Here is a 14768-nt window from a genome sequence, read left to right as displayed (position 1 = left end):
AAATACCTCAAGGGAGGCAGTGAGGAGGAGGGGGGCGGCCTCTTTTCAGTGGTGAGCAGGGATAGGACTAGAGGAAATGGCTTCAAACTGAAGCATCGGAAGTTCCACAGGAACTTAAGGAAGCATTTCTTCACTGTGAGGGTGACAAAGCACTGGAACAGGCTGCCCAGAGAGGTTGTGGAGTCTCCTTCTTTGGAGATCTTTAAAACCCGCTTGGATGCAGCCCTGTGCCACGTGCTCTAGGTGACCCTGCTTGAGCAGGGGGGTTGGACTCGATGACCTCTGAGGTCCCTTCCAACCTTCGGCATTCTATGATTCTATGATTCTATGATTGAAAATTGATATCTCAGTTTTCCTACTTTATCCCTTGAGCAAATAAAATGGATTAATTACAACATTTTGTGAAATTTTTGACTTAGTGACATATGACATTTATACAATATAGAAATCACAGTGCAATAAAGTATATTACGAAACTTGATAGAGCTCCAGAAAAATAAAACTTGAAAATCAAAAATAAAATAAGCATCAGGCAAATTGATATTAAATAACTCCAACAAATGGTTACTCAAAAATTTTAAGGAATACTCCAGATGCAGATGTCATGACTTTTACAGGAAAAGACAGAATCTGGGAGAAGGATAAACTAGAAAAGACCAGTCTCAAACAGCAATCTGTAGTGGTATCCTAAGATGGGCCAAATCAACCAAAACTATTTCATTTTCTATCTCAAACGTACATGCGTGGATCTAGGAACCAAGAATATAGGACAGATCTCCAGAATGGAGGACTATACAATACAAAACAACATTTTGGCATCTTGAGACAAAAAAAAAACAGTAAGAATCTCAATAAAAGCTCCACTTGACTGTTCTAATCAGGAGAAGTTATATAAGGAAAACTACACAATTAAAAACAGTCCAAGAACAAAACACTATTGGTCCAATAGTAAGGAATTCATCAGCCAGCACCTTGTGTACAACCTCAGGAGGTCAGAACATAAATCAACCACAGCAATCCCATTATCTTTAATATTTTTGACTATGCCAAAGCAGTCACTACCTTAACAGTCAGGCATTCTGTTTTAAGCAGATACTGCAACTTAAAAGGAAGTTTAAGTGTCATTTTTGTCAACTAATTTCTATTACTCATGAAGTTTGAGTTACCACCCATTCTCTTTCATTCTTGAGTAACCTTCTCCTCAGCTACTGAAATGAGTCAGTAGACACTTGGACTAAATTAACTCTTTCATTTAAATTTCTGCCCCTCATATTCAATTATTCCACAGCTCTTCTTCCTGTAAGCCATAAGCTGACTATGCAGACTGCAATGCCACATCTTCAAGAACTAAATTTTATCAGCTTTAGTACTCAAAATATGAATACAAAATAGCATTATATTGCCCTGTATATGTCATTTTACCCTTCTGAAATAATCATGCTGGTTCACAGATGAACCAGCATCTGTGGTTCAGAACATTCTGAATTAAGCCTAGTTCTTAAGACTCCATATAGTAAATTTATGTCAGAAAGTTTATTCACAGAAACATTAAGCCTAAAATTAATTTTAAAAAGTCTGACAAATAATCAAGGATAAAGAAACCCACAACCTTCCTCTTTAATGTCATGAATGGTCATGAACAAACAAACCAAAAAAAATGACAAATTTGCTGAAGAAGAAGAGAGAAGCAGGCTAACTCGGGAATCATCTGAGACACACGCTAGGTATTACATCTCACTTCCCTCACCATCAGAGCATGCTAGCCTGCAGATCAGGAGAGTCTCAGATTAGAGGTTATGTTAGCTCCTAAGAGACTTCTTGTTTCCATGATTTCCAAGTGTACTTTCTAATTGCAGTTTCGCAAATGCAAGAAAAAAAGGAAACTGTGAAATTGTCCTTAGATCAACTACCACAACTGTGAAAAGTTTTATTGCAAACCACATAACACTGCAGGTTGTGTATTTCAAAGCAACTAAAAATTAAATGCAGTTAGTGGGGGGGGGGGGGCCAACCCAGGGGGGTTGGACTAGATGACCTCTGAGGTCCTTTCTAGCCTTAAGCATTCTATGATTCTAGTGTAAAACAGTTAATTCTTAAGTGGAGATAATTCCACTGGAAAAAAAGACATCTGCACAGTAGAGACCCAGGCCTTAAAGTTACACCTAAGATTTTCCCTCTTTGTGCTAAGAGTTTGCTTTTCCTTATCTAAACTTTTAAGGATTAAATATGCATACAAGACTTGTGACCATTAAGGGTACATCCAGATTTGTCAGTGGTTTCTTCACTGTCTGTTACTAAAAGGCCTGGGTGTACATTCAACCCAAGATATTTAGCTCTGGCGTTTGGATTTTCATTAAGTCCATTCTGTGTCTCCAATTGGCCTCGGGAATTTGGTGGTAGAAACAGCTCCTGAGTGTCACAAAAATGTGTCCCGAGTGAAAAGCACCAGGAGAGCAAGCCTAACTGCACAAAGATTCAGTGCCCATGGGCAACAGCAGCTCACTGCTGCTAAGATTCTTTTTCATTCTTTTCATTCTGTACAGTGATGAAACTCTGAAGATGAGACCTGTATTTCAACAAAGTGTTGTTTTTGATTCCAAAAATGGGAGTAGGGGAGAAACAACACATAAACAGCAGGCAACAGTGAAGTTTGACACAGAGCAACTCCTTTTTATCTGATCAAATTACCTGCTTATCCTCTTGCAGGAAGAGGTGAGGGGGAAGGAGAGAACAATAAATCAATTTATATCCTGTACCTTTCAGGGCCATTTTGCATTCTGAGGCTTTATGTAAGCATGTAAACAGGCATACTACCCTACTTACATTCTCTGGTCATTTGTTCTCTGCTTATAAATAATAATGAAAGTGGGTGGGATAGGGAAAAATGTTCTTTTGGCAGCAATCTCAGCTTAAAACTACATCTTAGCACTTTTTGATAAAGTATGAGAGAAAAGGACAGAAGAAAAAGCTCCAAGCTACCATCCTTTCAAGTAAGGAGAAATTTCACCCCTCTGTCATATCTGCCTCTTCCTCTCACTGCTTTCCCCTTCCTTGGAATGGTTTTGCCTTTGGATTTTTACAAAGCGTAGCTGTGCGCATGCTTCCCCCTCATACGCATTTTGAAAAATAAAGAAGAGTGAGATACCAAGATGTAAACATATCAAGACTAATACTTCCTTTTCCCTCCTTCTCTGGAATCTGGTTTCTCTCCCCTCCCCAGGAGGTTCTTTAAATTTTCCATCTCCATTGTATTTTTTTTTTAATTAGCACATTCTGTCTAGCCTAGGGCTTCCTTGCAAGTTGCAACAGTTTCAAGTCTGTGTTCACATCATAACTAACACTCACTGCGCACACATCTTATTAGGCTCAAAGTCAAGCACAGCATGCTCTTTCCAAAATTCTTTCTTTCATTCCCACCACAACCATTTTTGTAGTTTTGACCACACCAAGATGGCAGAGATTTTATAGTAAACACTAAACATATTCCTTTAATTAACAGAGTCAGAGTTTGTTGACACTCATGAAAATGTTACAGCTTTACAGTTGGCGAAGAGTCAATTTCACTGTATTTTCATGTACAAATGTATTGTATAAAATGACTTTTTTTTTCCCCCTCTTCAACTTCAGGAATAACTATTGCCTTCTGATATTCATCCCCGTTTTCTCACTGCTTACCACTGCATCCAGGAATTCAATGCACCTTTTCAAGTCTGGTCTGGAATCACAGAACTGCCTGAAGAGCAGTCTTCCTATAGGCTGTTTGTCACAAAGCTGGTTATAATCTTTTTCTGAGCAAGAGATCAGAGGAAATAATAAAAATAATTAAAAATAAATAATAAAAAATAATTATCCATATTAGATTAACATCTAAGAAGTTGCAATGCAATTTTTATCTTCTCATAATTTCTGTATTACTTCTGTATTAAAAGTTTAATAGTGTTTTTTTTTTTTGTTAATTAGCACTGAGAAGCATGATAAAATATTTTTGCTAACACCACCAAACTTTTCCCCACACCTACCAATTGATTGTCTGATATCTTCACAATAACTAACAGGTGGCAACTTCAGCATCTCTCTCCATTTTTTACTACGTCCACTGCGCTTTCCTAGAAGGAAAATATATGTTCAATGTAATTTAATACATTGTGTCAGAAGATATCTTGAACTGCGTAAAATCTGTCAGACCGCTTATCCTGGCCACAAAGAAATGTAACTACAAGTATATCCCAACCAGTAACAAATAGTGATACAGAGGAATTTTCATATGAAACACTAAAAAAAGTTGAAAGCCTTCTGCAAAACAAATATTTTGGACTTCTGCTGTGCACACAAATATCTAGCTATTCTGCAAATTATATACAAAACTAATAATACAAAAGCCCAAAAGAACCATATCTCAACCATTGTCAAGTACAGAAGACACTGAAGCTGAAAAACAAAATACATAGAACAAAGCTTTTAAACCTTTTTTGGGTAATCAAGGGTTTTGTTTGTTTGTTTCTTAAAGGCATAGGTGGGAACAATAGATGACCGCTGATGAATTGCGTGAGCAGTACACAAATATATATCATTTATTCTAGACCACAGGAGGCATATGTAAAATCAAACAAAATTAACTGATGCAGAATCCAGATATTTTCATTATTAACTGAGGCAGAAACCAGATATTTTCATTTTTTGAAATTTCACAGCAGTAGTATTAAACTTATTAAAAGAAATTACTACAGTATTTTCCCCCATTGGTTCTCCCCCCAAAATACACCTGCGCTCCTTTTTCTATGTTAAAATTAAAATTTTAGCGCATTTACTTAGACCTGAAGAAGCCAGTTCCCTTAGCACAGGACATGCACACTTATCAAAAAACATAAACACAAGACTACTTTTTTTTTTTTTTTTTAATTTTAAACTGTAAAATATTTTGGCAGAAAGGAAATTCGGTGCTGCAAATTATTTTAAAAGGCTACATGATATGGCCAGATGTGTTTCCACCTGACAGAACAGTAGCAGAGTACACAGAGACTGTAAGTGCAGCCCAGCACTACCTACTGTTAACCACAACGAGGGAGAAAGGAAGGGAGTTACCCTAAGTAACCTGAATAGAAACTAAGCAGCAAACTTTATTCTCATCTCTTTCAGAACTAATTCGTTAGGGTGAAATGAACTAACAGGATCAGAATTATAAAACACGTATATTTTCTCTTCACTCAGACATAAAGCCCCTCTAGGAGCACTGCAGTCAGAGCACTTCCAGTTTCCAGCTGAGTGTACCTTAGCTCATGAAAATTTACATGATTTTTTCTAACAGGAACATTGATGTCTTACTGTGCTGCTGAAAAAAACACTCAGCTCAGCTATAACTAGAAAAGTAAACAAGTACAGAATATAAAAACCTTCAAACTTTGGTTTTTAGATTATTTCAACTATCATCTATTCTCTGAAAATGTTCTACTTCACTTTTACTTCCTAATGCTACTTGATAAGTACATTCACAGATACTTTAATTCACTTTCTACCTTACATAGTCTCAAAATTAATCATGAGATCACAGTAGTACTTCCAACATCATTAAAAACAAGTCCTCCCAGTTAAAAAAAAAAAAAAAGTGAAAAGTGGTCTGATTCTTCCAACAGAATTGACAGCAATTGACAACACTTTCAATACATAACCTGGCAATATTTTAAATGGAAAAAGAATGGATATAGATTGCTATATGACTAAGAAAAACACTGGAAAGAATCCTCTACTTCTGTTTTGGTCCCTAAACAGTGCAACTGAAAAAAAAACATTCTAAGCTACAAGGGCCACAAAAGGTAAATTTTATTGTTAGAAATTGCTCATAAGAGACTTATTTCTACATGACACACAATATTCACCTATAATGATAAACCAAACCAAGTTGACATCGCTTTTTGGGGGGAAGAAACTCTAACATAGGGTCTTTGTCACCTTCTCAAGCACAGTCTAAGAATGAAATACTAAGGGGCAGCTCGGTAATGCTTTAACTCCTGTGCAAGTTAGACTGCTGTATTTTGCCCAAATCATTCACAAGTTACTTGCTATGTCACCATTATAAACTTAATTTTACAAAAGAGACTTTTCACATATCATAAGAGACTTTGCACATAATACAGTTGTATTCACTATTTTATAAAAATTTAATAAAGCTTACATAATTTTAGTGATACACAAGAATCAAGCAACAAATTATGCTTTCTTTTTTTCTCTCCAAATTGACTATTTAGATTTACACTGCAGAAAGAAAAAAAAAAAAAAAAAAGTAAAAAAGTCCATTTATCCCAGTAACGTAAAGTAAATGTATAATCACTTCATTTACAGATAAATTTCCTGTTTCTGGTAAAAGTTACTAAGGAAGACAATTTGTTTCTCAAATTAGTCCCTAATTGCAAAATTCTTTTCCATTTCTGAAGTAGTTCAGAACAAGTGACAAATCAAATTACAATAACTGTGGTTTGTGAGAGTGCTTTGATATTGATTCTGGGGCTTCAGCTCTGGATCTCCTTGTAAAACACTTCAGATAAAATTCTTCCAGAGAGAGCAATAGCTCCCTTCCGGGATAACAACAGCAAAGCCATTAGGTGAGTTTGCTTTATGGATGCCTATGTGTTTCAGATTAATTACCACTTTTAGATGTAATTGGCCAGAACAAGGTCCAATTTACAGAGACTCATCTTTTTAGAAAAGGGGTGGATGCAGTAACACACCATTATGATGAGGGAATGCTGCAATTACTTTCTAGAGTATATATGAGAATGTGGCCTTCTTCTCTTACCCTAATTATGCCTTAGAAAGGCATATACCTCTTGATATGCTTTTCCTTAAAAAAAAGTTATATCATTCATTGGAAGATGCCATGCAAAAGTTTAAATACTTCATTTTTTTTCATCTTTTTAAGCTTAAAAGCAGTGTTTGAACAGCTTAGGTAAGACAGGAAGCAGATTTAGATAGCTAAGAATATTTTTCAAAGCATCATGTGGACAGTCCACAACCAACAATTATCTTCCTTATAAGCAGCATTTAACATTATTACTCAGTCTTCCTTGAGACAGAGATTAAGAAATTGGATTCTGTCCTACACAATGAAAGTAATTTCACTGAAAGTACCTTGCCTTTTTTTTTTTTTTTTTTTTTTTTGGCTAATAAAAGTACACAGACCGTAGGTGCTACGATTCAATGGATATAAACTGCCACTGAGGTGTTCAGGGCATCCATGCTGCCAAAACTGCAGCATCTATCTCTATGCTTCAGAAGTACGCAATTGCATAGCACTAGGAGCACAGGATTGCTACATCACTCTTGCAAAACTGATTCCACAAACCAGACTGTCAGATACCAGCCGAGAAATTCACACTAGACCCCACCCAGAGGAGCTCTGAAAGCACCCAGCCACATCAAGGGAACCTACAGCCTGCCTGTAACTGCACAATCAGTCAAGAGGTTCAACAAAAAACCTTGAAGCACAAGAGCACCTGAAGCACAAAAGCACTAGCATTTGCACTGAACTCCGTAAGAATAATCCACACAAATTCCATTTTATAACATCTGTCCTCATACACCTGGAAAAGTGGCAAGTGAGCTTTCTACAACATTTTAAACGGACAGTAATTAAAATCTCTTCCTTCTACTCACTGCTACACTTCCCTTCAAGCCATTCATGGTGAGGATTAACACCCACTGAACTGTGGCTTTCTGCTATAAAGATATTTAGAAATATTCTCCACTGAGTAACAAGCTTTCCTGGTATGCTTTCACAGTACAAGATGCACCGTCAAGACGCAACATGTTACAGAATTAATACTTCAGCTCCTCAAATCAGAAACGCAACAACAACACGCTGCTAATTTCGGACTAGAAGACAAGTTCACACATCACTTCAGGAAAGCTGCCTTGTTTCCAGTCCTAGACACAGCTTACACAGTTTTGCTTTTGGCATCTCTGCATCATTCTCCATTGCACAGACCAATGCATTTTTCAACACTGTGGTGCCTTGAAAAGCACACATAAGCACAGCTTAACAATTAGGTTTAAACAAAGTGACATCTCTTTTTAAGTATTACATAAAACAATCTTTTTCCAGAAATCTGATACATGCTGGCTGGCTCTCAGCAATCTAATGGAATCACCTAGTTGAAAAAACAGGTTTCAGTGTGAGATAGGTATCTAACTTTCCAGTGTTATAAAGGTTCTTCTGAACATGAAGCAAAAATGCAAGTAGTTCAGTCAGTAAAAACAACAAAACTAGGACAGCTAGAGCTTTACAACATTTTTAATAGAGTACTCCTTATATTCTGAAAGTGCCTAAAGTGAGACTGAGGCAGAGCAATGCTCGAGTTCTCTTGACTCATCTGACTGTTACAGCAGGGATACCGTAAGCAGCGTTAAACACTCCACATATTTATGTGCACATTTGGGCAGACTGTTTACATGCACAAACATTTAGCGTTTCCACAGCTAGAACCACTGGAACAACTGGTTCTTCACATGAGCTCTATATAATAGAGCTCAAGTAATCATTTGCACATTTTCCTTGTGCATACATGCTGCAGCTTCTGCATTTCTTCAGAAATTAGGTATGAAAATTTTGTTTCACTCAAGGAAATGTAACTAATCTGAAGCAGAATTTATTATTCTGGTCTTGCAGTTAAACAAGTTAACGTGCATGCATTTTATTTTGATATGGTCATAATCTCAACTTAATGAATATGGCTTACTAGAACAAAACAGCAAGAAAAAGCCAAATTTACAGACAATTCTTTGATGAGCAGAGGTTGTTTTATCATAATGGTATGCACTGACCTCAGGACTGCAGCAGCTAGAAGAGAAGTTCCTTTAACAGATTGTGAAACCTTTAGTTCCAGTTGCCACATTTGAGGTAACTGAAGCAGCAGCTTGTATCAATAACTAGACCTCTCATGCTGTGTTTATTTATTAAACCTAATTATTTAGATTCCAGCATAGCCACATGCATTCTTATTACAGTTTGTTAAATAAAGGACAAAAAAGCAGACATTGTGCATAATTCTGTACAAACACAGGAAGACACGTTTCCTGCCACAATGAGTTTACATTAATTTAAAACACAATGCAATAGGAGTGCAATAGAACATAGGCAAATAAGGGAAGAATAGACAAAAATAACAGCAGTTGCAAGGACTCATCACAATCATACACAACAAAATTCATATCTGCTGCTGATAAAAGGACTCTGAACACTATGCATGGCTATGGGTGTGCCTTGGTGTTATTATTAGCCAGAAATAATTAAAAGATTTCAGTTTAATAGTCAAATTGCTGTATTCTAGGCAATTACCTTAGAATTTTCTCGAGTTATATATATACCTGCCTCAACTATTTTGTATTTGGATCTTATGCAGCAAATAAAAATGGAATTTTTCTTCTCTTGAAGATTATTCTGTTTGTTTTGAAATATAAACAGATCAGACGTACTGGTTATTTTCTGGGTGAAGTCCTAACCCAGTCCAGTTTCAGTTCTTGAACAAGCACTTTTGTACATCAGCACTGACGTTTCAGATTAGCTTAAAGGACTCTAGACACACTAGGAACCACCAAATCAGTAGGGACTTACTGATCCATCTGAAAACTGACTTTTTAAAACAATCAATCAAACAAACAAGTCAAATAATCAAACTCTAAATTGTTTCCAGTTGGATTTATGAATCAATCTGATCCACTGTGTAGCTATGGGCTTAAGTCAATATAAGTAAGAGCTTGAAGGTACTCCCAGCTTGTGACAGAGTCCTGATGTTAATTCAACTTAGGGTGATTCTGTTAAACATATTATATTATAAACAGTAGATCCCATTGCCATTTACAAATTGCTCACACCACAGCATCACAAATAAATTTTTAAAGTGGATACAAATGGACCAGGTATGTTTAAAATGGAATCTTGGTATGGCTCCTCCCTAGGGGTAAACAAGTATTGACTTCAAAGGAACTACAGATCTATCCTTCTGAAGTATTGTGGGGGCCTATTACTTTAAGCGAGGAAATAACATAACATAATATAACATAAAATCTTAAGCAATTTAAAACACATACTGAAGAATTTCTTTCCTTCAAAATATCACAGACTATGTGCAGGACTTTGAAAAGAATTTGGGGATTACATGCACTGAATGGCTTTACTGGTAATGACTGAAACCACTATGAAAAGTTACCCATATAGAGAAAAGAACACATAAAGAGCCCTGTACATGAAAATCTAAGTAAAGAGATAATGAAATTACAAGCTTTTATGCATCTGTCTCACAGGTCAAACGGCTAACTTAGCACTTCTACCGGTTTTCTATCTCAATTGCTACACCACCGTGCTCATAAGATCAACTTCCAGTTTGCTTTATATATAATCTCCTGGTTTTCCACTCAGCTGTAATGCAATCATGCTGTAATACCCCAGAGTTCAGGTTAATAAGTCCTCTCTTTTTGTTAGTAAAGACTTCAATCAAAGCCTTCTATTAGCTATTCTTTCTCACATAAAGATTTACCTTAGGATAGGGATGAACAAGAGATAGATTGGCTCAGAAAGCCACATATCCCAGCCAACTAGGAATGAGGATCCCAGAATACTTTTCTAAACAGCTTTCACCTGCAGGCACCCCAGGACCCAGAGACAGATTAGCAAGGTTAGATGTATGAGTAGGTCAACTGGAAAAATAAGGGGAAGAGAAAAGAACAATTCCTACAAAGCTCTCAACTCCTTTGTCTTCGGGCCATAAAGTATAACAGGCCATTTTGTGATAACACAGTATTTTATAAAAGTAAGCACATACAAGAGTCATGGTAGGTACCAATACAAAACCCTCACACACAGAGAGCTGACATTTGATTATTTCCAAAGTCAAATCAGAAAGATAAGGAATCCTCCAAAGTCAAATCAGAAAGATAAAGAATCCTCACAGTTTTCCTTCTTCACACCAACAATTGTTGTAATTACTATAGAGATATTACAAGCATTACTGGAAAGAGACAGGGTTTTATTTTAAAAAGTCTATAGAAAAGTTTGAAAAAATAAATCCTCTTGGAGAATAACAGTATAAAACAAAATTGAAAGTTTCAAGGCTGTGGGAGGCAAGATTTGAATGGGCTTGAAAAATCAGACTGAGAACTCTAATAAATCAGTATTACCCTCATTGCAAGCTGAATTAGAAGATTCAAGTAAGATTATACATAGATCTGTAGCTGAATTTTTCAGAATAAGGGCCAAAAGCACCATAGAAGCATGAATTGCAAAGGAAGAATTTTCAAGTTTACATCGTCCTGCCAAAGCTATTACCTGTTGACTTGCACAAGAAATGGGGTTTTGAACCTTCATTGGAAAAGAATTTCTAGCCTCTAATGAAATGACTTAACTGCAAGATTATCAGTTTGAAGGTAGACAGAAGCAATTTTCATTCATATTCCATATTAGGAAGAATAAATAAATAAATAGGCTCTATTATGTCCAAGCACACAAATTAGGTCCTGAATTAATTACTTAGATTAAACTTACTTTTTAGATATCAAGTCAGATTTACACAATGGATATACACCTAGATGCTCAAGCTGCGCTGATCCTGCATACCATTTGGGTTTTACATTTGTAGGTATTCACATGCAAAAAGAATACAATAGCAGAAGAGGATGCCCAAAATTAGAAAAACACTACTGGGTACTAGTCTGGGCTAATAATTTGAATTTCAGGTCTGTTGTGAATTTGAATTTTCAAGTCTGTGTTCAAGTTTCATTTATTTCAACCTGGTCCTACGTGCTAGGAATTTCTCAATTCTAATTATGCCTCTGCCACACACTTTCTCCAGACAAAAGCAAGTATGCAACATCTTAAATTTAGTTTTCATGTTTGTAAATGAAGATAACATATCTCCAAGGTTGAAAGACTTACTGTTGATAAGGTGGTTTCAAGACTTATTTTTTCCTACTCCTGCCTCCATCATGAAGGAATCTCAGGTCAGACTCAGACACTTGCAATCCATGATTTAGTTAACATTAATATGTCTTTCAATACACCCTGAAAACTATGAAATGAGCACAGTAATTTCTGTTTTATTACTTCTGCTTACAAAAGGTAAACATTTATAGTAAATACATTCTCTTATCTATTCACTCAAACAAATTGAGTGGTACTACTAATTTATCTTGAGCTTATGAGGGGAGGGGGGGGGAAGAGGAGGAGAGGCAAATCACTCAAACTCTTTGATACTTATTTAAGGATTTATTCTTTTCCATAAGAAACAGTAATTCTAAACTTTTTTTGGTCTCACTCTTACCTCTCCATACTCTGTGAGAAAACAGTTGAAAAAGAAAAAAGACACTTTCAAGACTTTTTTTTTTTTTTTKTCCCAGTTCTGAGGTCCTTTTGGCCAACAATACATTTAGTAAAATAACTATATCCCAAGTAGTATCTGTGCAAATACAGACATAAGAACAGGGGTGGGCCAGAGTTTTTATGAAAAGGCTGTGACAGAAGGGGCAAACCAGACAATCCCAGACCTGCCAGACTATGCATCAGACAGAACATCTTGTCATTTCAGGGAGCATTTTGATAAATGTGATACATTAAATAACCCAAGTACAGGGGCTCAGACAACCCGAAAAGTTAGAAGACCTCTACTAGTTCACAAAAGCCATTTTAAGGCCAGCAATCACTTAATTTGCATGTGTGTGTAAACAAACAAACAAACAAAGAGTTCAGGTGAACACAACAAAAGGTCCAAAAGAAGAGCAACTTATTGCCATGACTTCTATACATTTCCCATTCGATAGAACTGATCGTATTCACATCAGCTTCTGTGAGACATTTGTTTGGTTCATTAAAATATCTTGTTTGGTCAGTCCTACCACTATATTTATTTTAAATATAGTGAAACCTTAACTGAAGGGGCAAACTGACATTAAGCAGCCACTTAAAAGCCCTTCCAGCTTACCACTGCACTCTTTGTGGTGAGGATTTGGGCACAGTAAAGTTTGGAGCCAGACTCTACTTTCCCTTCATTTCTCAGATCACTTCAATGCAAACTCCAAATCCAGGCTGCACTACCACAGATGCCTATTGCCAGTGAATCCAGCCAAAACTTGTCCTTCAGTCTGAGGTGGTCTTTTCAGTAAACTTTGGGAAAGGGCCCAAAGCTGCGATCACTGTTCTGCTTTTTAAACCCCACTTCAAAGTCGAAAAGCTGATTTTCCTTTCTTGCTGCTTAAGGCAAATTTAACTGCATACACAAACGGCATAAGCGCCAAACCCATTTAGAGTTGGAGAAACTTGCAAAACATACACGGGCAGATTCTGTTGTTCTTACTCACTTTAAATAACTCCAACTAAACTAGTGGGACTTCTTGACACAATTAAGACGAGCAGGATACAATCCAAAAAGAGAAAACATGCACGTTTTGCAGTTAGAATCCAGGGTTTCAAGCTATCATTTAACAGAGTCATACAAGTCAAAAAGCAGCAGCAAGGTCTTAAATCCAAGGTTGCTTTAAGTAGAGATTGCACTTCTGATTAAAATTCACATTTACTAAAAAGTGTTTGTGAATTAGAGGGGTTGAATGTTCAACTCAAGATGCTGGTGCATCAGTCAGCATTAACCGAATAGAAAAGAACACGCTTAATATTAGGTTAATGCAAAACACTCAACTGTTGCAGGACGCTGGGGGCGTTCATCAGCTTTGGGGAAAAAAAAAAAAGAAAAAAAAAGAGAGAAAAAAAAAACACAGGCAGGAATTTTGGCAAGATAGAGCACAAGTTTCTTTCTGGGAAGATAGAGAAGATTTAGGTCCCTTCTTCCTGCTATTACTCAGCCTCTCACATATATGCATGCATACATATATATACACAACATGCATACATATACTGATAAACACAAATGGGGGGGGGGGGGGGGGGAAGGAAGGACAACTTAAGACGAGCGGTCTCCTCACAACACCCAGAGAGAAAACAGGGTTTGTGTCGCGCGCCGAGGGGCTGCTCGGCGGCCGCGGCCCGCGGCAGCATCGGGGCAGGTGCCTCGGGGCAGAGGAGCCGCCGGCGGAGCGGGAAGCGGCCGCCCGCCCGCCCGGCCCCTCTCGCCTCCCTCCCTCCCTCCCTCTCTCCCTCCGCCATTTCCTCTCGCCCCTCACCTCGGCGCCGACCCCCCGCTCCCGCCTCGCCTTCCCGCTCTCACCCTCCCGGGCTTTCAGCAGCACCGTGTTGGCCACGATGTTCTCGATCTCCATGGCGGGGGGGGCTCCTTCCCCTCAGAGCAGCCGGCGCCGAGGCCGCCGCCGCCGCCGCGGGGCAGCTCCTACCGCCTCCTTCGCCCCCTCCTCGGGCCCCGCTCCGCTCATCCGGCCCCACAGGAGCTCAGCGCCGCGCTCGCCGCTTCCCCATCACCCGCTGCTCGCCCCGGCACCGGCCGCCCCCTCCCCGAGGGCGGAGGCAAGCGGCAGGCGGCAACCGCCCGCCCCGGCCATAGCTCGGCTGCCCTCCTCCGCCCACAGCAGCCGGCGCCGCCTCACCGCGCCCGCCCTGCCCAGCGTCCCTCCCCCTGGGACTACAACTCCCAGTAGCACCCGCGCCACGGCAACGCCCCCGACCGGCAGGGAGCGCCTGTGCTGTGCGCGCTGGGATATGTAGTGCTTTGGGCCTGACGTGGTACAAAGTCTCGCGAGAGCGGAGAGCAGCTCTCGCGAGAGGCTCGCGTAGTGCCGGTGCGCGTGCGGTGGCTGAACCGGCTGCTCGCGGGGAGTGCGGC

General features: G+C 38.7%; 1 protein-coding gene across 2 annotated transcripts in view; it reads right to left on the bottom strand.

Moving 5' to 3' along the window:
- The window catches only part of GRK4 (G protein-coupled receptor kinase 4), a 33797-nt gene extending 19315 nt beyond the window's left edge, over window positions 1-14482 (bottom strand). Inside the window, exons 1-3 of one of the 2 annotated variants that reach the window (XM_026034126.1) lie at window positions 14199-14482; window positions 4020-4106; window positions 3676-3788 (exon numbers count right to left, since the gene is read on the bottom strand). In XM_026034126.1, the coding sequence (XP_025889911.1) occupies window positions 3676-3788; window positions 4020-4106; window positions 14199-14250 (252 nt within the window). In that variant the 5' untranslated portion in view covers window positions 14251-14482. The remainder of the gene's footprint in view (window positions 1-3675; window positions 3789-4019; window positions 4107-14198) is intronic. The other variant, XM_026034124.1, reaches the window with a different exon arrangement.
- Window positions 14483-14768: the final 286 nt, after the last annotated feature.

Source organism: Nothoprocta perdicaria, unplaced genomic scaffold (genome assembly GCF_003342845.1).
Source record: "Nothoprocta perdicaria isolate Ctin4 unplaced genomic scaffold, notPer1 scaffold_14, whole genome shotgun sequence".
NCBI lineage: Eukaryota > Metazoa > Chordata > Aves > Tinamiformes > Tinamidae > Nothoprocta > Nothoprocta perdicaria.
Note: the sequence above shows the minus strand (reverse complement) of the source record. Positions and strands in the feature narration are given on the sequence as shown.